The sequence below is a fragment of the Bufo gargarizans genome, chromosome 2 (genome assembly GCF_014858855.1).
Source record: "Bufo gargarizans isolate SCDJY-AF-19 chromosome 2, ASM1485885v1, whole genome shotgun sequence".
Taxonomy (NCBI): domain Eukaryota; kingdom Metazoa; phylum Chordata; class Amphibia; order Anura; family Bufonidae; genus Bufo; species Bufo gargarizans.
The window spans coordinates 321403879-321426843 of NC_058081.1; the positions used below are offsets into that span (position 1 = coordinate 321403879).

General features: G+C 45.0%; 1 protein-coding gene across 1 annotated transcript in view; it reads left to right on the forward strand.

Annotated features, from left to right (window-relative positions):
• Positions 1 to 2497: 2497 nt before the first annotated feature.
• NUDT4 (nudix hydrolase 4) overlaps positions 2498 to 22965 on the forward strand; it is a 35671-nt gene continuing 15203 nt past the window's right edge. Inside the window, exon 1 of the mRNA XM_044280510.1 lies at positions 2498 to 2896. Within this exon, the coding sequence (XP_044136445.1) occupies positions 2798 to 2896 (99 nt within the window). The 5' untranslated portion in view covers positions 2498 to 2797. The remainder of the gene's footprint in view (positions 2897 to 22965) is intronic.

Sequence of the window (22965 nt, forward strand, 5' to 3'; positions counted from 1 at the left end):
AGTCGCTTGACTCGGTGGATTCAGCATCCACAAGCTTTTGTAAGGCATTTTCCAACACGTTCATTCACTAACCCCCCTTGGTTTGGCCATCTGCTGTACATACACCTGTCTAGAAGGCGAAGAGATTACATAAATGTTTATTTTTAGGCGTCTGAGCTTTCTTTATGATGTTCATGCACTGGACCTACCTGGCACCAGTCATACAGTATAATGGTATAAGAAATGGTACATGGGTGACGTTACGATTTATCGATCAGTTTATGTATGTATACGGTGTGCTGTATGTAAATCCTTATCTGCACATTCCTACACTAGACAGTGGCCTCGGGTGACAAAATTGTAGGCATGCGGTCTCAGTTTCCTACTTCTCAGGTATTCACATTGTTATTTTACAAAGTTTACTCAAGTAAGATTTTCACTCTTCCGCAAATAAACAGCAGTTATCAATTTTAAACATCATTTTACAGTTTAGAAAATATCAACGTTTCCAGCCCCAAATCTGTTAGTTGGTAGGGTTGGAAGAGAGACCACCACCAATCACTGCGATTATTGTAGTAACAGAAGCTAATGTCCCTACGAGGGTTCTCACTATTGTCATTAATTGGTCCATGATGGATCACTGACAAACTAAAACTGTGGAAAAGCTGACCATGAGCCCTATTGAATGACCGTGAGGCTGCACAACGGTAGCACACCCACGGCAAATCCGCCTCTGACACCACTCAGTACAAAATATTTGCACCAAAATTTGATTTCTAGACTGTGGATAGAACACCATGGGGACATTTGTTCAGCTGTTTACACCACTATTGTGGCATAAAAAAAAGTCGCAAATTATGACACACACCGAATTTGCACCTTTTTGAGCTTCTCGACACTTTTCTAAAGTGGAGCAAAAAAGAGGTGAGGCTTAACGAGTGGGGGCAGAGCTTTGCACAGCCCGCAGTTTTTACTATAACTTACACCAGTAACGACACCCCTGGTTGGTGGAAACTTGAGTTTCTGGCGCACAGAGGGCCAAAGATGCGACTAACTGAAAAGGCATCTGCACAGGGGTGGATTGGCCATAAACCCTAAAGAGAAATTTTCCGGTCGGCCAATGCCTTGGGGGTCCACCCAAGCACTCCTCAGGGCCAACAGCCTGGTACATAATGATCTGATTCTCTGACATACTTGGCCAGCAGCCGCAGGTGCCCTCCTGAATTCAACTGTCCACAGGACAGTGATACAGTTGAATACAGAGACGCAGGTGGCAGTATTTAGCGCTGCACTGTGGTATTTGGTTCTGCTGGGGTGGTATATTGTTCTGCACTATGGCATGGCTAGCTCTGCCTACTTCTGTTGTCCCTGCCTACATCTCTTGTCCCTGCCTACATATGTAGGACCTGCTTCCTTCTGTTGTCCCTCCCTACATATGTAGGACCTGCCTACTTCTGTTGTCCCTGTCTACTTCTGTTGTCCATGGCTACATATGTAGGACCTGCCTACTTCTCTTGTCCCTGCCTACATACGTAGGACCTGCCTCCTTCTGTTGTCCCTGCCTACATATGTAGGGCCTGCCTACTTCTCTTGTCCCTGCCTACATATGTAGGACCTGCCTACTTCTCTTGTCCCTGCCTACATATGTAAGACCTGCCTACTTCTGTTGTCCCTGCCTACATATGTAAGACCTCCCTACTTCTGTTGTCCCTGCCTAGATATGTAGGACCTGCCTACTTCTGTTGTCCCTGCCTACGTATGTAGGACCTGCCTGCTTCTCTTGTCCCTGCCTACATATATAGGACCTGCCTAATTCTGTTGTCCCGACTTCTTCCCCTTGCGTCGCCATTAGATTTATCGAATTTATTACGGTGCGTGCCTTATCATAAATTAGGTACATTTGAGGCAGTTTGTGTGCCTGGCGTAAAAACTATTTACGTAAATGTTAGTAAATTTACCAGTGCTAGAGCCCCGTTATACCCAACTGGGGGACATGACAATATTTAGTTGCACGGCTAAAATAGGGGACTTGTGACTATTTTTTCTAATGTGTGTGTGTGTATATGTATACACAATTGTTTGCAGGAAACAGTATTTGTATATAAACACGTGTCTGTATGTATATATATATATATATATATATACATACACACACACACCTGGCAGCAGTGATTGCAGATTGTAACTGTACAAGCCTATAGTATAGGAGCCTCCCCAGGAACACGCCATGTGCTGAGAGGCGAGGCAATGTGTAGCGTACAGTAAAGCGAGACTCATATACGTACAGTATGCGCGGTTGTCTGGGTAACAGAGGGGGGGGGGTAGCCGTCCGCCACCTCTCCCCTCAGCCCTGTGGGCGGGGACGCCGAAGCTACAGGAATGCGCGCTCCACGTCTAGTACGCTCGCTCTTCATTGAAAGCTGCGGTCTGCGTCCCGCCCTCGTGACCGCGCATGCGCTCCAGACTGTCTCTCTCTCACTCTCTCTACCGCGCGGCGGTATGCCAGAGCTCTACTCTGCTGAAGAGAGACGTGCAGTGCGCGCGCAGGGGCGGGAGTGACGGGGTGGGGGGGCCGGGGGAGTGCAGGTAGCGGGGCCGGACCAGCTGAACGGGCACAGACCGAAGACGACACAAGTCCATGGAGAGGCTCGTCTGCTCCGGGTGTTTACATCTCTTCACCACCACAAGCCTCCTCTAACCCAGGGCCGGCTCTCTTCCTGCTCCGGGCGCTCGGACGTCGTGTGCGGATAGGGAGCGGCAAAGGGTCGCGGTGACGGCAGCTGTAGCATCCGGGGAGCTTGGAGGAGTAGCCGCCTCTATGATGAAGTTCAAGCCGAACCAGACTCGGACTTATGACCGGGAAGGCTTTAAGAAGCGGGCGGCCTGCCTGTGCTTCAGGAACGAGCGGGAGGATGAGGTGAGACCGGGAGACCCGCCCCCAGCACGCCGGCCTGCCGTTTACTCTCGCCGGTAGCCCCGTCTTTGTGTGGTGGCGGCCGCTGACATGTGTCTCTCCGGAGTGCAGCACCCCCTGCTGCCGCCGATCCTGAGTCATGATCGCATTGTGCCGGAGTTTACATAGGGCTCTGTTCTCACTTGTGCGATGACCCATCTCCAGTAAAACACGGATCTGGCTGGGCATAGCAGAGAGCGGGTTGCTTTCTGACAGCTGAACGAGCCCATAGCAGGGATCCTCAACCTCCCAGCTGTAAATGAAACTACAACTCCCAGAATGCTCCATTCATTACAAGAACAGCCGAGCCTGTGTGCATGCTGGGAGTCGTAGTTTCACAGCAGCTGACCCCTGTGTCTGTAGTGTGCGGAATGGATCCAACATATCAGTCCTGGTGTGAACAGAGCCTTGTTTTGACATGTTGGGGGTTATACTTTATGCTTTAACTTTTTTGAGGACTTGACAAATCCTGTTCACTTTGTTGGTGTTGATGAAAGTTGCTATTGCGGGGCCACTAAAATAGATTGGCCCCTGGAGGGTCAGAGATTAGGATGAAATGGTTATTCCTAGTCTTCCTTCTGAGATGTGGCGCTGGCGGCCTGTCCCCATTTCACGTGCAGTAACTTTCACCGCGGACACGTAAGGCCCATGTCCGCAGTGATCTGTCTGTCAGGTTCATATGGAACATGTCTGCCCGCTGTAAGGCTGAGGTCACACTTGCAGTTTCGTTTGTCGTCTTACGAAATGTCTGATGCCAGATTGGCGATTTTCTTACAATCTCAGACCCGTCAGTGATTAAAAGTACATGAAGCGCAGATGCTCTTTGTACGGGTCTGTAATTCAGGGCGTGTGCTCCGACCCCATGTGCCTTTTGATTTTGGACAGAGCAAAAAAAAAAACTGCAGCGTGTTTCGTTATATGGCCTATTGGGTGGCGTCCACGCGTGACTGAATTGGTGCCGGTTTCCGTGAGGCAAATGCTTCGCGCTTAACAGTGCCAGCCAAGTGGGTGAGATTTTACCGCTCTGTACCAAATCTGCTGCGTAAGTTATTCGAAGTCTGCAGCGTGTCCGTTTTATGCCTCGGATTTCATCCATTGCAATGGAGAGGGTGAGGCCCGCAGCCTTTTTACTTGGCAAAAACCTCATGTTACCCGTCTTTTGTAACAAACCACTTAGGCCTTTTCTGCAGGTGTGGACATAGCCCTAGGATTCAGACATACTGGGGGAATTTCCACTGCTGATTTCATGCATTACTTGTCAACTTGTTTGTTTATTTTTTTAAATTGTTTAAAATGCCCTGAAAAAAGAATGTATATTAAGGGGCCTAAGGGTAATGCCTGGTGTCGGGCACATACTTATATCTAGGCTGCCATAGAGCCTTAACGTGTTTTTTTTTTTTTTTTTTTTTTTTTTAGGGCCTATTCAGACGGCCGTAGTGCTCTGCAGATCCACAAAACACGGATACCGGCCATGTGCGTTCCCCAATTTGCGGACCGCACATGGCCGTAACCATAATAGCACATGTCCTAGAATAGGCATTTTCTATCGTTTCTGCAGAGCCGTGGTACGGAACAACGGATGCGGACAGCGAGCGGTGTGCCGTCCTCATCTTTTGAGGGCCTGTAGAAATAAATGGATCTGCACACCTTCTGCAAAATTGCGGAACGGGTGCGGATCCGTTCATACGGCCGTGTGAATGAGCCCTTAATATGTAGTCCGACAAAAACTTGTGGGGCTTCCATCGGACTCCATACATTGCCATATAGGCTCCATGCCTGGGTGCGTCAGCTGGCACTGGACAGGGTAACGCTGGCGATATACAGGAACGTCTTAGTTTATTTAAAACAATCCCTGCTGCTTGGAGGAACCCCGCCAGGTTACCGTCTTCCTTCAGCTCTGGGAGTAGACCTCAGGATAGCCTGTAGTACAGAGCGGCGATGGCGATCTGGAATGGGAATTGTTGGTCCATCGAAGCAGAAAGTTTCAGATCTTCATGTTGGATTTGTCCAAAGGATATCGGAGGCAAGTGATCGTCCCCTAAGAGGTCACATTGTTACCCAACACTTTCACTTCAGAGTGTGTCTGACCCAGATTTACTAATGTGTCTGTGAATGCGTCTTGCAGAGCCTAAGATGTGCCATTGTGCGCCAAAACTGCTCCACAATTCTTGCCTAAAAATCTGTCTGAGGGCCCATGCACACAATTGTGGCCTGTTCTGCGCAAAACGCGGACACCGGCCGTTGGCATTCGCATTTTACAGAATGACCGGGCCTCTACGGAACAGTCCTATCCTCATCCTTAAAGCGGACAAGAATTGGGCATGTTCTATATTTTTGCGGGTGAGCTGCACCATTAGGCTTGGCTGCGTGGTTGTCCCTAAAGGTGTCGTGCAGCATCGTGATGTTGATGACCAATCGTTGGGATGATCCCGATTTCCCCCCTCCATTCAGCTATCTGAATAGGCCGCATCGCTCGTGAGGCACAGCGTCCTCTTTACTGTTTACCGGCACTGCATCCGGACTGTAGGGGCGGTACAGCTCTCAGGGTAACTGCACCAGAAATGAAATGGGCACTATTTATTTTTTATTTATTTTTTGCAGGTTTTCTCTTCATGTTGACAACCACATTGAAGTCTGTGAGGAAAACCACTGTACATAAGGTGCGGAATCGCGCACACAATTGACATGCTGCAGATTTCAAAGTCCTAGTGGCAGGTCAATTTCCACACAGAAAAAAAGGAAAGCGTATGTGACATATGTCTGACCTCATTCACTATGCCGGTGTGTTTTTTTTTTTTTTTTGCACAATAAAACCGTGCGTAGCCTGCAACGTGTGCAGTTAGCCTTAGTCCCATTTACTTGAATGGACTGCACCGCCACTACAGAGGAGATGGGGTGCATGTATTTTCTTCACTGTCCTGACTCTTTAGAGGGGCATTCCCATCTCATACATTAGTGGCATTTCTCTAGGGACCCGCTCCTGTCTCCAGAATAGGGCCCCCAAAACGTAGGAGAGCGCATCGCACGTATGTGCGGCATGCTCTCCATTCATTTCTGAGAGTTCCAAAATAGCCGAACTATGGGTCTGCCAGAAATAATTTTAGAACTCCCATAGCAGAAAACGGAAGGTGGCCATGCTTGTGTGTGCTTTTCTTCACTTTGGGAGGGGGGGGGGATGAGACCTGCACCTATGCCACCAATGTCTGTGATGAGACAACCCCTTTAACTTCCCCCTTTGGACTTTTGGCACTCAATGAGACCATCTCTACTAACGGGGAGGGAAGGGGAGCAACACACATTCCACCGATAACTGTAAGCCTCTTATGTGGACTTCTTTATCTAGTCTTATCAAGATAACACTTATAGCTGTCATACTATTATCCCAATTCTATCCTTACTATTATACTAGCAGATATCATTTTTCCCCTCACAGCAAACTGATAATGGATTCCCTATCTATACAGGAGTTTTATCTATGTTCTGGCTGACACAAAAAGACAAGATTTTGTATTTGATTTTCAATGGCATAGTACTGCCGAAATGAAAGAGAAATGACCAAACATTCTAATAAACACAACTATGAATATTGATTTTAAAACGGTAGTAACCCTTTCTGTCCCTTTTAAAGTGGCCAACTCCTTTAACAAGAAATACCATGAGCAAATCTACCTAAATGGGGTTGGGTGATTGGTGGTGTATGTGGTCTAATATTTATCACCTGCCATGTGAACACCTCTGTTAAAGAGGACCCGTCACCACAAAATGCAGATCAATCTGCAGGCAGGAGGAGCTGAGCAGATTCAGATATAGTTTTTTACTTGTAATTTTTACATTTAGAGGGAATATGTCACTGCAAATTTTATAGTGTATATATAGTAGCACATCTCATTTTTTTTCTAATCTGTTTTTGTTTTCTGATTGCAGATTTTTTTTCAATTTTATTTCCTGAACATTATTATGGGACGGCCATCTTGCCTGAGCTGTTCTTAACAGCATTTACAAAGCATTACAAAAAATTGCTTTATGGCAGCCCCATGGCCCATAGACAGTGGTCAGGAGGGGACCCTATTGACTTGCATAGGATCATTTTCTAGGCATGCTACCTGTGCAGAGGTGATTGTACAAGGAAGGAGTAGATGAGCTCTGAATCGCCTATTGTGACTGGGTGATCCTGTCTTATCTATACACAGAGGTGATATTGTTACAGGCAGGATTAGAATGAGTTAACTGCAGTAAAGTGATCTGTACCAACCAAGAACTGGCGCCAATTATTACTAATGGCCAGTGCGAAAACTGCATAATTTTTTAAATATAGATATTGACATGGGAAATTAAAAATAAACTCTTTAAAAATTATCTTAAAGATAAAAACGTGATTGAAACAATTGGTCATTTTCTGATGACTCATTTAGTCTGCTTTTCCTGAGCTCAGTTGTATACGGGGCCGGTTAAAGATGAGCTGAGTGTCTGCTGTTTGAGGCTCCATTAACACGTCCGCAAAATGGGTCCGCATCCTTTCCGCAATTTTGCGGAAAGGGTGCGGACTCATTCATTCTCTATGGGGACGGAATGTGCTGTCCGCATCCACATTTGCGGATCCGCACTTCCGCATCCGTGCTTCCGTTTCCGCAAAAAAATAGAACATGTCCTATTCTTGTCCGCAATTGCGGACAAGAACAGGCATATTCTATTATGTCGGCGATGTGCGGTCCGTAAAATGCGGAAAGCACATTGCCTCTTTCCGTGTTTTGCGGATCCGTGTATCCGCAAAACACATTGCGGACGTGTGAATACAGCCTTACACAGCAGACACTTAGAGGCAATGTCTGTGATTAGTGATAATGTGCTGCGCTTCTGGGGCCCAAACACGCAAGCGCCCCCCCCCCAACCCCCCCCCCCCCACACACACACACACACACTTCAGGGGGACTTAATTGAGTTTTTATTTTTTTAGAAATTCAAAATACCGCCCCTTTCCCCATATAAAAAAAATAATTAAGCTCTTTAGTCTCGTCTTGTCCCATAACATATTTATACCATACGATGAATGCTGTAACAGAAAAATCAAAAATGGCCAGTTCAACGGGCCAGATTTATCATTAGCTCAGGTGAGAATAATGGAGTGAAAAAGTCCCAAACGCTAAAACTGCGCACAAATTTGCGTTTTTTTTTGTTTGTTTTTTTTTCTGCTCTGCACTATGCTCGCCAGTTTTCTGAAAGTGGGCATGTTTTCTTATGTAAATGAATCTCTAGACAGATTTACTATTGGGACTATTTAAAAAGGAACATGCTTATCTTATGAGACTTTTTAATAGAACATGCAACTTTTTCATAAAACGTGCAACTTTTTCGTAAAGATGTGCGACTTGTAAAGCTGCTTACTGACGGATAAACTGCTACCGTCAAACCACATTTATTACAGTCTTAAAGGGCCGATCATAAATCTGACTTGGCTAAAACTGACTTTAGCCATATGTGAAAGTGGAGTGAGCTGTCAGAGTAATGATAAATCTGGCCCAATGTTTTTTCGTCGCTTCGCCTGCCAAAGAAATTGAATAAAAAAATCAAAAAAAATCAGTCATACACATTATTGGTATCAATAATATAAACTACTCCGCAAACATGAGCCATCACACGGCTCCATAGAGGTAAATATAAAAGTTATGGGGCTCAGAATATGGTGACACAAATAAAAATAATTTTTTTTTATTTTTTAAAAGTATTAAAACAAGAAAAACTACCGTATATACCTTTGGTATCACTGTAATCATACTGACCCGGAAAATTAAGGTAACAGGTCAGTTTTAACACAGGGAATACTGTAAAAGTACAACCTATAAAACTGTTTTTTTTTATTTTTTTACATTCCAACCCATTTGGGATTCCCCCCTTCCCTAGTTTTCCACTACATTGTATTAAACAGTAATGGTGCCATCACAAAGTAAAGAAATGTTATGGTTCCCGAGAGATGGATGTAAAATGTGGAAAATCGCTGCCAGGAAAGGGTTATAACAACTTGTTTGCTTTAGGCCTCATGGCTCCGTACAACCTCCATAAAATGTGTGGGGCACAACTGTACCCATGTATGTTACTAATTTCACACAGAAGTTTATTCTATGTGAACAGCCATTAAAAAAAAGTGTGACGCGTTCTATTAGATGCCAGATTTTTAAGGGAGAATATCTCTGAAAAACAGCATGCAGCTGCGGGCTCCTCTGGGCATAACTCCGCATACAGGCTCCTGAAGATTGCTCCGGGTTCAGCTGTCACACAACCTGCATGTGACAGCTACAGGAGCAACTGTCACTTTTTTTTGGGATTTATATCTTTTTTGGACCTCCTTGTATGAATGTGAATATTCACATATATTTAACTCTGACATATGCCTTTATACCTCAGTCATTGACCACAGCACTAAAAAGTGGTAGCATGGTATACTGCGTTTGCTGTAGCTCAGGTATAGGAAAGTGCAGCACAAAAAGTATACCGCACTTGTCACCATGAAATGCAGTATGTTATGGAGGAGCTGAGAAGACTGATATATAGCTTTATGAGGAAAGATTCAGTAAAAATGTATTTAGATCTCTGCTTTTTCAGAACTTTTTTATTTTTATTTTGTTATTTTTATTTATTTTTTGGGAGGGGGGGGCACCATATTAGTTAAAAATCAAGCGCAATATAAGCAGTGCATTTTTAAGTCCTGAGTTTATTTTCCAAATGGCGACAATCTCTAGTTATGGCATTTTTCAGGTGTTTTTTACATAGGCATTTCTACAGGGAAAAGAAATGCTTAAGAGAAAATGTATGACCAGTATATAATGACATAAGCCAAAAAAAGTCACCACAAAAGTGGATGCAGAGAGCTTAAGGGACCTGTTCACACAGCGTATTGTGCAGGCAGAAGTTGACGCAAATTAGGTGTCAAAAAGAGCTTGGTGGGCACATGCAAATCTGCCTCATTGTTTTCAGTGGGAGGCCACACTGCAGTTCACAACGCCTCAGTTATATCCTTTCTTGGCATGGTCGAAGCTATAAACCGTGGCCTCCATTTGAATACAGTGGGAGTCCGATTCTGCGCAGCTGCCTGGTGGCTTTTTGGCATTCAATTCTGCCTGCAGAAAATACTGTGTGAATGGACCCCATAGGCTAGTTTCACATCGGTGACTAGTTGATCCAGGCCGAGAATGTCGGGACTTGGGCGGATGAAAACCACTGTGTGCCGAGTAGTGGCTGGATCTCTTCCAGACTCCATTTATAGTCAATGGAGTCCGGCAAACAGGCAGCAGTATCCAGCGATGCCGCAACCTCTGCCCCAGATGTGGAAATAGCCTAAGGCTAGTTTTATACCTCTGGTGAGAAACTCCAGCGGAGAATCGGCCAGACACAAAGCGCAGCATGCCGCTGTGTGTGTGTGGCTGGTTCTCCGTTTGTCGGAATTAGTACAGACCTCCGTCAGGCCCCATTATAGTTAATAGGGCCGGCAGACATTCCATCCGCATCTGGCAGTGCCAGATCCATGTGAACTTCAGTAGATTCTCTGCTGGAACAACCTGCCGGAATTGATACCAGAGATGTGAAAGAAGCTTAACAATGTATTAAAATAAATAAATCTCGCTGACCGGGATCAAAAGGAAACTTTTGGTCTCTGGTAAAAAGAGGCCTACGATTGGCATGTGTGCCGGAAGCTTTCCCTGTACTTGTGTGGCTATGTTTATATCATACTATGGGAGCACGTTTAGCACAAGTTAAATGTCAAAAGTTGAAATTACATGCTGCAGAATATGTTCCTAAGGGCTTGTTCACACAACCGTGTCCGATTTTTCTGTCCACAAAACAGATGGGTGAAAAAAGTCTAGCATGCAGATTACTTCGGTGTGCTGTTTTTGTTTCGCTCCCATACACTGGCCTGTTCTGATCTACAGAAACAGTCCAGAATAAGACATACGTTACGTTCCTCGGATCGGGCACACAGATCTCTAAAGAGGAAAAAAATAAAACGGATTTGTTAATAGCCTCATTGAATATCTGTTTGCTGTCCTTTTTTTTTAAGATGGACGGCACATGGAAGAGAACGGTCATGTAAATAAGCTCTCTGGATTAAAACTATGCTGCAGTGTTAGGCCCCATACACACTACCGTATCCATGTAATCACAGATCCACAAAATACGGATGCTGTGCGTGTTGCTTCCACATTTTTTGCGGACCCGTTGACTTCAATGCATCCGCGGTACACATTTTGCGGACAACTATAGGACATGTTCTATCTCTTTGTGGTATGGAATAACAGATGCTTTAAAGCACACTGATCATCCGTGTGCTTTCCGCTTCCATATATCTGTTCTGCAAAATGCAGACCACGGACCTACTGAACACAGCGTGTCTGCAAACAAAATGCGTGCGGCACACAGGCAGCATCTGTATTTTGTGGATCTGCAATTTGTGGACTGCAAAACGGATACAGACTAGGCCTGCACAATATATTGCCGAAGCAATCGCAATTGATCGCCATATCGCAATCGACAATTGGCCGACCCAAAAATGCTGCAATTATATTACCATATTTTTCGCTTTAGAAGACAACTCCCCCCCCCCCCCCCCCCCCCAAAAGTGTGGGGGGGGGGGGGGGAATGGCAGTGCGCCTAATAAAGCATTGGTTGACTTTTTACGTGGTTGACACGGATGTATCGCCGGCCGCTATGCTGCACAGCGCGGCCGGCGATACATCAGTTACTGTGCGAGGAGGGGCTGGAGGCAAGTTGTTGTTGTTTTAATGACAAATGTTCTTTTATTTATTCTATTTTATTTATCTGTTCTGTGCAGTTTAAGAAAATGGCAAGTTTTGTATTTTGTACTTTTGCAGTAATGCAAATATGTTATTTAATTTAGTAAAATATGTTTTATTTTGAAAAACACTGCATTTCAGTTCTTGAGTTAAGCATAACTACATTTCAGCATTATCAGTAATTTGTGTGCTTTTGCCTTGAAAATCCAAGCAAATAGACCTCCTAGCACAATTCCCTTAAAATATTGCATCGCATACAGTTATCGCAATTTTTAGGGCCCTAATCGCAATCGCACAAAATTCCCATATCGTGCAGCCCTAATACAGACGTGTGCATGGGACCTTACGGTACTTTCACACTTGCGGCAGGGGACTCCTGCAGGTATTTCCGTCGCCGGAACAGTCTGGACGCAAACTGATGCATTTGTGAGACAAATCCGTCTCACAAATGCATTGCAATACCGGATCCGTGTTTTTGATTGTCATCCGGTAAAAACAGATTTATTTTTTTCACAGATTTAATGGTCTGCGCTTGGCACGGACGGAAAGAATGAATCAGTTTTTGCGGAACACATGGGTCCGGATCCGGCATTAATGAATTTCAATGGAAATCCGGCATTCCGGCAAGTGTTCTGGGTTTTTGGCTGGGGAGGAAACTGCAGCATGCTGCGGTATTTTCTCTGGCCAAAAAACGTAAGAGGGACTGAACTGATGCATCCTGAATGGAATGCTCTCCATTCAGAATGCATTAGAATAAAACTGAACAGTTCTTTTCCGGTATTGAGCCCCGAAAATGGAACTCGGTGCCGGAAAATAAAAACGCAAGTGTGAAGGCACCCTTCCTTACTCATGAAAAGTTGTGCAGATTTGTAATATACTTTGAGTTCCCCACTGTTTAAAAGATCTCTGCGCACTTTCATTGAATTGAAACATTTATTCTGACATCCAGGGGCAAGGGACCTGTCCTGATGTGCTGTGCGAGTAACAACTCAGGGGTGTGGAAATAAAAAAACAAACAAAAAAAACCTACTTGTCGAAGAACTAAAGCGGGTGCTCGATCTACTTGTCCTGATACAATTTAAAAACAAAACCATATTTAAATAAGGTCTTTACTGATATGCTGGCTGGCTTTTTGCGTTTGGAGGTGTGGCAGTGCTTTTGAAGTCAATGGCACCACAGCCACACCCCTCCACCGGCAGTGTGATTGCCGCCACCCAAGCGCGTGGCACATTAGTGCCTGCATCCCGGTGTAGTGCAATCTGCAAAAAGCCGCAGGCGATCGGATGCAAGGGATCGCAAGGCACAAATATGCCTAAGGTCCGGTCAAAATGCTGCTTGCAGCATCTTGTTTGGACTGGACTGCAGGCATAATGTGCCTTGCGATCCTGTGCAGCCGATCACATTGCAGCCGTTGGGCATGGTTATGGTGCCAATCACTTCAACAGACCAATACGCCCCCTCCTACCCCACAATATAGTTGGCGTTTTGCTGTCCGCCTGACGAAATGGAGCCAAACAGATCCGTCCTGGCACACAATGTAAGTCAATGGGGATGGATCCGTTTTCTCAGACACAATCTGGCACGGATCTGTAATGGATCTGCAAAACTGGATCCGTTACAATAATACAACCGCATGCATCCGTCATGAACGGATCTGGTTGCACTATCTGTATTATAGCCAAGATGGATCCGTCATGAACACCATTGACCGTCAACGGGAGACGGATCCGTCTTGGCTATGTTACAGATAATACAATCAGATCCGTTCATGACGGATGCATGCGGTTGTATTATTGTAACGGATCAGTTTTTGCAGATCCATTACAAATCCGCCTAAAATGCATTCTGTTCCGTTTAGTTGTGTTCCCATACCGGAGAGCAAACCGCTAAATGTTGTAGTTTGCTTTCCGCCATGGAATGTGGAGCAAAACAGATGGAGCAAGTCATGACCCCCAATGCAAGTCAATAGGGACGGATCAGTTTTTTCTGCCAAAATAGAAAACGGATCCGTCCCCCATTGACTTTCAATAAAGTTCATGACTGATCCATCTTGGCTATGTTACAGATAATACAACCGGATCCGTTCATAACAGATGCAGACAGTTGTATTATCAGTAACGGAAGTGTATTTGCTGGATTCGGTAAAACCGCTAGTGGTAAAGTAGCTGAAGCTGTTACTAGAGGTCAGGCCACGCGCATCTTTTTTAGAAGTGTTACCATTCCTCTATAAATTGACAGTTGGCTATCATTGTCCTTGTCAAAGTGCCATGCCCCTGCACAGTCTTAGGGGATGGCCACACGGCACAGCCTCAGGAGGATCATGCTAACTGAATTGTTTGTCAGTCAGATAACCTTTTCAGCAAACAGCCTATTTTTAAAAATTTTATTATTTTTTTTGTTTCCCCACCTGCCATAATTTAATTTTTTTTCGGGACCAATATATTTTAATGGCACCATTTACGGTAACTTTTTTATATAGCTTTTATTGGAAAGCAGTTAAAAATTATTTGTGGTGTGAAATTGGAAAAAATTGCAGTTCTGACAGTTTTTTGAGTATGGAGTTCACTGTGTACTAAAAATGACATGACAACCTTATTCTGAAGGTCAGTACGATTACAGCTATACCAAATTTATATAGTTTTTATGTTTAACTACTTAAAAAATAATAATTTGAAAAAACTGTTCTGTGCATCTCAATATTTTATTACATGATTTAGGCCTTATGCACACAACCATTGTTGTGTTCCGTTCCGCAAAATGGGGTTCTGTTGTTCCCTTATCCGTATCCGTTTTTGTTTCCGTGTGTCGTCCTTTATTTTTGGAGGACCACTAAACCTAAAGGAAAGTAAAAAAAAAAGTCTAAGACAGGTTTGCCATGCATATGATAGGAATAAAACTGACGCAGATGAGAATCTTGTGTGCCTCCGCGTTTTTTTAGCGGTCTCGTTGACTTGAATGGGTCCGCGAACCGTTTTCCGTGGAAATAGGACAGGATATATATATATATATGTGTGTGTGTGTGTATATATATATATATATATATATATATATATATATATATATATATATATATATATATATATATATATATATATATATATATATTTTTTTTTTTACAAACTTGAACTTCGGATCACGGACGCGGAAGGCAAACGGTGCACTATCCGCATTTTCAACGGCTCCATAGAAATAAATGGGTCCGCACCTAAAAAGCTAAAATCGGCGGAACAGACGCGGAAGCAAACAACGGTCATGTGCATGAGGCCTAACTTTATTATGTTTATATAATATATTTATATTTACTGAATCTTTTCCCAAAGACATATACATGAATCTGCTCAGCTTCTCCTGCTCCATAACATGGTGCTGTCAGATTGTACTGCATTTTTTGGCAACAGGTCCTCTTTAAAATATAAACTTTATTTTCCTTTGTGGTTAATGCTGTAATGGAAAAAAAATGGCTGATTTGCTGTTTTATGGTCACCCCCCCCCCCCCCCCCCCCAACCAATTTTTTTCTTCCAAAAGTCATATGTACCCCATAAAAAGAAGCCCTAAAACAGCTCTGTAGACAGAAATATAAAAGTTATTGTCAGAATTTTTTCTAATATTTTTTTTTTTTTAAGTAGTAAAACAAAATAAAAACTACCGTATATAAATTTGGTATTGCTGTAACAGCACTGGCCTGCTTCTGTATGCACATTTGAATTTGTAATATTTCTGAGGCGTTTAAATTATTTTTTTAAATTTTATTATTGTAACTGTTAGTCCCCTCAGGAGACTTGTACAGGCGATTGTCTATTGCAATCTATGGGATTTTCACAGGTTGCCTGTCAGGCCTTTGGCTCAGCTTTTTAGGCAGCTCGCTATGAAAGTGCTGGGATCCCCGAGAACCCAGGCTGTCATAGCAACAGACTGAAGCTGTGAGATGTTGCCACAGGGACTTTGATCTGGGGACAGAGGGGAGCCCCCTCTATTTAATCCCTCAGATGCCACAGTCGCTATTGAGGGGTTAAATAATAATCTTTCTATAGCACCAACATATTCCACAGTGCTGTACAATCGGAGAGTTCATGTACAGAGTCACAAGTGACATAGCTGCAAACAGGTCAACAATTAAAACAAAGGACTGAGGGCCCTGCTCGCAAGAGCTTACAATCTGAGGAGATGGGCCTGACACAGAATGTAACAAGTGCTTGTTTTGTACAATGGTCCGGCCATCTTAACACAATAGAGGAGTAGATATAAGGCTGCGTGAGCCAGTCACCATCTGATATTTGTAGTGCCTCTTAGTGCATGGGGTGTGGTGGATGCTGATGGATCAGGTTCAGAAGAATGATGGGGGGGGGGGGGTGAATGGAAGAGAGATCAGGGGATGTGATAGGCTAATCTAAAAAGATGTGTTTATAGGGAGCGCCTAAAACTGTGGATGTTATGATTTAACCTAATTTCTTAGGGGAAGGACATTCCAGAGAGCTGGTGCAGCTCGGGAGAAGTCTTGGAGACGTGAGTCAGAGGTTAGGATTATGGTAGATGTCAGTCGTAAGTCATTAGCTGAATGGCGAGCACGGGTAGGATGGTAGACAGAGATGAGGGATGAGATGTAGGGGGGTGCAGCACTGTGAAGAGCTTTGCAGGTGAGAATGAGCAGTTTAAGTTGAATCCTGTACTGTATAGGTAACCAGTGCTATGATTGGCACTGGGTGGAGGCATTAGGGTAGTGGTTAAACAGATAGATGAGCCTGGCTGCTGCGTTCATGATAGATCAGTGAGGGGACAGTCTGCCGAGGAGGAGGCCAATTTGTAATGAGTTACAGTAATCAAGATGGTAGTGGATCAGGGCAATGATGTGAGTTTTTGCTGTCTCCACAGTAAGAAAGGGGTGGATTCTATGGATGTTTTGAGGTGCAGGCAGTATGAGCGGCAAGGGATTAAATATAGAGGGTAAAGAAAAGATCAATAATCCAAGAGAGCAGGCGTGCTGCCCCGGAGCACGCTCATACTGAGAGGGAGATATCAGGTTTAGGCCAGTAGATGTAGGTTACTAGATGGAGAAAACACCAGTAGTTCAGTTTTTGAAAGATTCAGATACAGTCAGTCACTGGTGTTAGATGACCATAATTAGCTTTATGTCCGATACCAGTGGTTTGACCAGGTGCCAGCTGTATTACACCGCACCCGCGTATGGCATGGGCTCAGCACTCTATACACTTAGACTGCACAACGACATGCAGTTACATTGCAGTGGATGTAAGAGTTAAATGGTTTTTCTGAGACTTTAATACGATGACCTATCCTCGGGATAGGTCACCCGTATCTGATCGGTGGGGGTCCGACACCCGGGACCCCTGCCGATCAGCTGTTTGAGAAGGCAGCAACGCTCGCAGTAGTGCTGCAGCCTTCTAACTTCTTTCCCTAGGCCAGTGCTGACACGTTCGTTTTAATATCCTGCTGCGGCTGTCTGGTATCCGGTGGAATAATGGAGGAACAATACAATTTAGAGCCCTAAGATCATGGATGTGCAGGTAATTCCGAAAACAGAGGTGTCTTTTAATAACCGACTTAGTGGTGCAGCGTTCATGTGTAGGGGGATAGTAGTTTCTCTTTCGGTTCTGCTCCATGTTGCATTGGTGTAGATTGCTTTAGCATTAGTGCCACCTACTGGCTGCATAGAGATGGCTCGGATGCCTGATTTCCAGTCGCTGTGGCAGTGTCGGTGATCTTTATGTAGCACTTATTTTGAATGGAAAGTTACTGGATGGGTCAGTAACCTATTCTTATCGGTATTTGAATAGATACAGTATTATAAAGTTTATAACATAATGGAATGGAGATATAAATGTTAGAGAGGGTGAAAGGTTACAGAATTCACCTCCCCAGCATGTGCGGTATTTCTTGTAGTCCAGGAGTGGCGGATGCTGCCTGAGTCATGTATGGGTGAGGTGCCTTCTATGAAGAGCTAGACGTCAGCTGTAACGTGGATATCGCTGAACGTTTAGTCATGGATTTGACAGTTTGCAGGAGGATTCCTAGTCGGATAGGGAATGTTGTAATTCCCATTCACTTGCATTATTGCAGTGTGGATACTGCAGGCGACCCTTATAATACTTTATGGGATCCATTCCATAACGGCATCAAATTACAGTGTGAACAGGGCCGGGCATAACAACTTTTCATCAGCTGCTGTATTGCTGACCTGGAAAAAGTCAACCCCCCCCCCAGAAGGTGTGATCTACAGTGCGGTATCTTTAGCCAGGGATGCATGTAGAATATGAGGCGGCCGCTCTGCGCTGTGGTTGGTGTAATCAGGAATGTTAATGGCTTTGTGTGACTACATAATCAAGCCTGATCTTCACACCTCTGCTGCCTCATGGGCCCCGCTCCCCCGAATCCCTAAACATGGATGCATTAGGAGACACTTGAACCCCAGTGTCTCCAAATACATTTTTCATTTATGAAGGCGCTATGGTGTCATTTTATTTATTTATTTCTGCAAAAGGTGTTTTTATGCTGCCCCGTCACTTTCCAAAAAGGTGCATGGCGGGGCCAGGCCAGGACCAGATTTATTCCAACTTGCACCAGTTTTCTGCGACTTGTCTGCAACTTGCTGTCAGGCGGCTATTTTATAAGCTGGGATTTGGCTGTGAAAACACAGTTGTGTGTCGTGGACGTCTTACATAAAAGTTGTGCGCGGCTTGCGCCCCATATTCAGCATGTCTGGATTTTTTTGTGACAGTCATTACATGAAATGTCACATGCCGCTGTGTATCCCTGCCTGTGCTGTTTTAGCAGAATCGGGCACTCCTTTAGGAATAACGTAGCAAATATGTAGGCATTCATTCAAAATAAGGTCTGATATGGCCACAGCGCATTATTCCTTAAAGGTATGCATAGTTTTGCTAAAACACACTGCCACCTATGACTGGGCCACAGCACAGACACTATTAGACAGGAATCAATCCAAGGGGTTGGGGTAGTGTACTGAGTACTGAGGGGCGTAGCAGAAGTGGTGCTCAAAGAGCTACTCCAGCCCCTTGATGCTTAAACTACCTGATTTGAATGTAGATAAAAGTAATGATATCTCCACAATGCTGCACGCTGCAGAGAAGATATCTTGGCATCAACATAATCAACCCTACCAGGCAATATGCGGACAGAGGCTTTGTGACCAGTTTTTGGATATCTAGACAGCAGGTGACTGCAATTCCCATTACTCCCCTAGACCAGGGATGGCCAACCTGCGGCTCTCCAGCTGTTGCAAAACTACAACTCCCAGCATGCCCAGACTACCTACAGCTATCAGCCTACAGCAGGGCATGGTGGGAGTTGTAGTTTTACAACAGCTGGAGAGCCGCAGGTTGGCCATGCCTGCCCTAGACTAATGGAGGGTGACCACCTCACTGCTAAAAGCAATAGACACAAGGAATTGAGTGGAACACCCAGGCCTCTGAGTGAATCATGTGTTAGGCGCCCATAATGATTAGTTTAGCCCTAGTGCCTTGTACAGTGCTATTGAATATGTTGGTTCTGCATAGATGGAAAAAAAAAAGGGCAGTGGCTAAGTTTTATCAGTGGTTTTCCACGTTGATGGCCTATAGTACTTCTACCGAGAATGAATGGGTCATGCTGCAGGGGGCTGTGCCTGGTGCTGCAGTTACTGCCCAGTCATTCTGCTGACATGTCACCCAACAAACATAGGGCCCTTTACACAGGCAGAAAATAAAGCATCAACTGACCTTTATTAAGTACGGTTTACATGCAGCAGTTGTTAGTATGGGGACAAACCATTGTGATTCCGATCATTCATCCCCATTCAGTTTTCACTTGTCAGCAGCCCATTGTCTGTGTGTGTGTTTGTTTTTTTGTTTTGTTTTTTTGCCGCTGACAAATTTTGATTTTAATGTCACATTAAAGATCTGACCAAGTGGCAGCCAGCGACCTTTCTGTCTCTAGAGGCGGCAAAGCGTGGCACTGCAGCTCCATTCATTCTGTTGGCTGCCAGGATTCTAAGGACTTTGGACCCCGACTGATTATATACGGTATAAGGATAAGGGCTTGTTCAGGCACCCGTATATTAGTGTCAGTTTTGCATATGAGGTTGCAAAAGATGCGGACAGCTCACCATGTGCTGTCCGCATCTGTATCTCTGTTCTGCGGCCCGCAAAAAAAGATAGTACTTGTCCATTTTTATGGACAATAATGGGCAGTTCCAACTTTGGGCTGGTCATTCTGTTCCGCATTTTGCAGACCACAACACGGATATGGTTGTCTGAATGAGTCCTAAGACTATCTTCACTCATGCAGCACGGCAATCCCCCACAGCAGACCCCATTGACTATTATGGTAATCGGCGGGATTTGGTTGGACAAAAGACATTTTATGCAGCAATTTTCAAACAGCCGCATCCTGGCGTTTATGGGGTGAAAGTGGCACCATCCAGCTATGCCAGATCCAGAGAACTTCAGATCCAGATCGCCGTGCTGCATGTGTGAAACTAGCCTAAGCCATCTGCGGAGTGAGCGGTATCTGGACGGCACTGCTGTCATTCTGCTGGGGGGGGGGGGGGGGGGGGTGTTGTCAGGTTTCCATCAAACATTGATGATTTTGCCTTAAAGGGGATCTGTCATCAACTTTTTGCTGCCCATACTAACGGCAGAATAAAGTAGAGACAGGCGAGTTGATTTCAGCTGTCGGTCATTTATAAGTAAAAAGTAAGTGGTTGCCGAGAACCAACATCACAACCATTGCAGACTGGGCCTGGAAAAGAGTCCCGGCCACCTGAGAAGAGTCCTGGTTACTCATGAATTCCTGCTCTCCTGCCCACCTGCTGATGGCTGACAGTCTTCTACCTAGTTTTCTCCATTTCTGTCCAGGAGAGAACTGCCAATCAGCAGCAGATGGGCGGGAGAGCAGGAGATTATCAATAACCAGGACTCTTTAAGGCCTGTGCTGCAATTACTATGATGCTCGTTCTTGACAATCACTTACATTTAACTCCTAACTGACACACCGCTGAGATTAGGGATCGACCGATTATCGGATTTACCGATATTATCGGCCGATATTCAGGATTTTGAACGCTATTGGTATCGGCATTTATTTTGCCGATATTCCGATAGCGTATGGGGAACACAGATCGCGCTGCTGTCAGCGCTCTCCGTGTTCCCTCAGCAGCACAGGGGAGAAGGAAGCAGTGTCTCCTACCCCTGTGCTGCTGCCGCCAATGAAAGGACAGGGGACAAGAGGAGGGGAGGAGCTATGGCCACTGCGCCACCAATGAAGCTTAATCTCTAATTTATTCACATACAGGAGGCGGGAGCTGGCTGCAGAATCACATAGCCGGCTCCCGACCTCTATGAGCTGTAGCTGCGATCTACGGTAGTTAACCCCTCAGGTACCGCAGATCGCAGCTACAGCTCATAGAGGTCGGGAGCCGGCTATGTGATTCTGCAGCCAGCTCCCGCCTCCTGTATATGATTAAATGAGAGATTAAGCTTCAGTGCGCCCCCCCCCCCCCCCCCCAACCCCAGTATTAGACATTGGTGGCGCAGTGCGCCCCCCCCCAGTATTAAGCATTGGTGGCGCAGCGCGCCCCTCCACAGGATCCCCTCTTCCCTGCTCCTCCGATCGGTTACCATGGCAGCCAGGACGCTATTGAAGCCCTGGCTGCCATGGTAAGCTCCATGCTGCTGTGTGCACAAAGCACAGGGCAGCAGGGACAGTGTGAGCTCCTATTCACCCTGATAGATCTCTCTCAGGGTGAATAGGACAAGGGTTCTAGTCCCTAAGGGGGCTAAAAGTTAGTTAAAAAAAAAAAGTTATAAAAATAAAACACCAAAATATTAAGTATAATTGAAAAAGAAAGATTTACAAAAAAACCTGTAATTTTCAGCAGATTTGTGCGAATAATTTTTTTGGGGGAAAATTCCCAGAATATCGGTATAAATTATCAGCTATCGGTATCGGCCCTAAAAAATAAATATCTGTCGATCCCTAGCTAAGATCAGCATTTCTGTCACTATTTTATGCTGCCCTCAGTGAGGTTACCGTAAGGTTGATGACAGGTTCCCTAAAACATAAGTGTACCTGTCACAACTCCTGATGTATTCCACAGGTAAGAATTCTGGAGCTGTTCTGTTCCTCTATTACTCCAGTTAAACGTTTCTGAATGAAGGTCCATCTTACCAGTTGGTTTGTCCTTGCACAGTCTGACACTGGCAGCGCTGATTGGACAGTGTCAGTCTATACAGTGTCACACCCCGAGCGGCTAACACACACACACACGTGCGTTTATTTTAGTAACGGTATGGCACAATATAGACTTGTAGGAAAAGATGCCCAGGATTGTTGTTGCATGTGAAATGCGAATAAAACGGTCATGTCAGGAGAGGTGACAGGTCCGCTTTAAGTTTTGGAAGACCCCTTTATGCTTTAAAGAAGCAGTTTGGAAATGTTATTCCTTGACTCCTTCTATAAACTACATCATGGAAAAGGCAGGGCGAGTCATTTCTCCAATCCCCTGAATGATCTGCTCTGTTCTGGTCCGCTGTTATACCACTTGACCCCAATGCTGTGTCGTCTAGCAGTCAGTCACGTTGAGCCCTTACAGGAACGTGTAGAGAGAATTGCCTGCACAACCTCTTCCATGATGTACCTTACAACCCGAGGGGAGAATATACGTTTCCCAGAGTGTTCCTTTACCAGGTACTCATGACTAAAACGGCTACACATTCAGATGTGTGCTTGTCAACCTAGTTTAACGCTTTTTCTCCCATACGTATCCGTTCCCCGAAATGCTTTTTATTTCATGGTATTTAGCGCCCAACCGCACCACCCTCGGCGCATTTGCCTTGATGTCCACACCCCCACCAGTTCCAAGCAATGCAGGTGTGCTCACTCCTGGCCCTGAAGTTTCATGTCAGCGCGTTCGTGCATGGGTTGTACGTGGCTGGAACACCCAGCAATCTACAGCCAGGTGCAGGGTCTGCGCCGGATGCACCCCCACGAGACTACGATGTCAGTATGTCAACAAGCCTGGCCCTTTGAAGTGGTGGGGGTAGGGTTGGACGATATCAAAAATTATCAGACGATAACAATATTAAAAAATTTATCGCGATAACGATATATATCGTGATAAATACCCGTTTAAAAGAAAAAAAAACACAAGGAGACGTTATACTGTATGGGGGCAGCCACAAGGAGACGTTATACTGTATGGGGGCAGCCACAAGGAGACGTTATACTGTATGGGG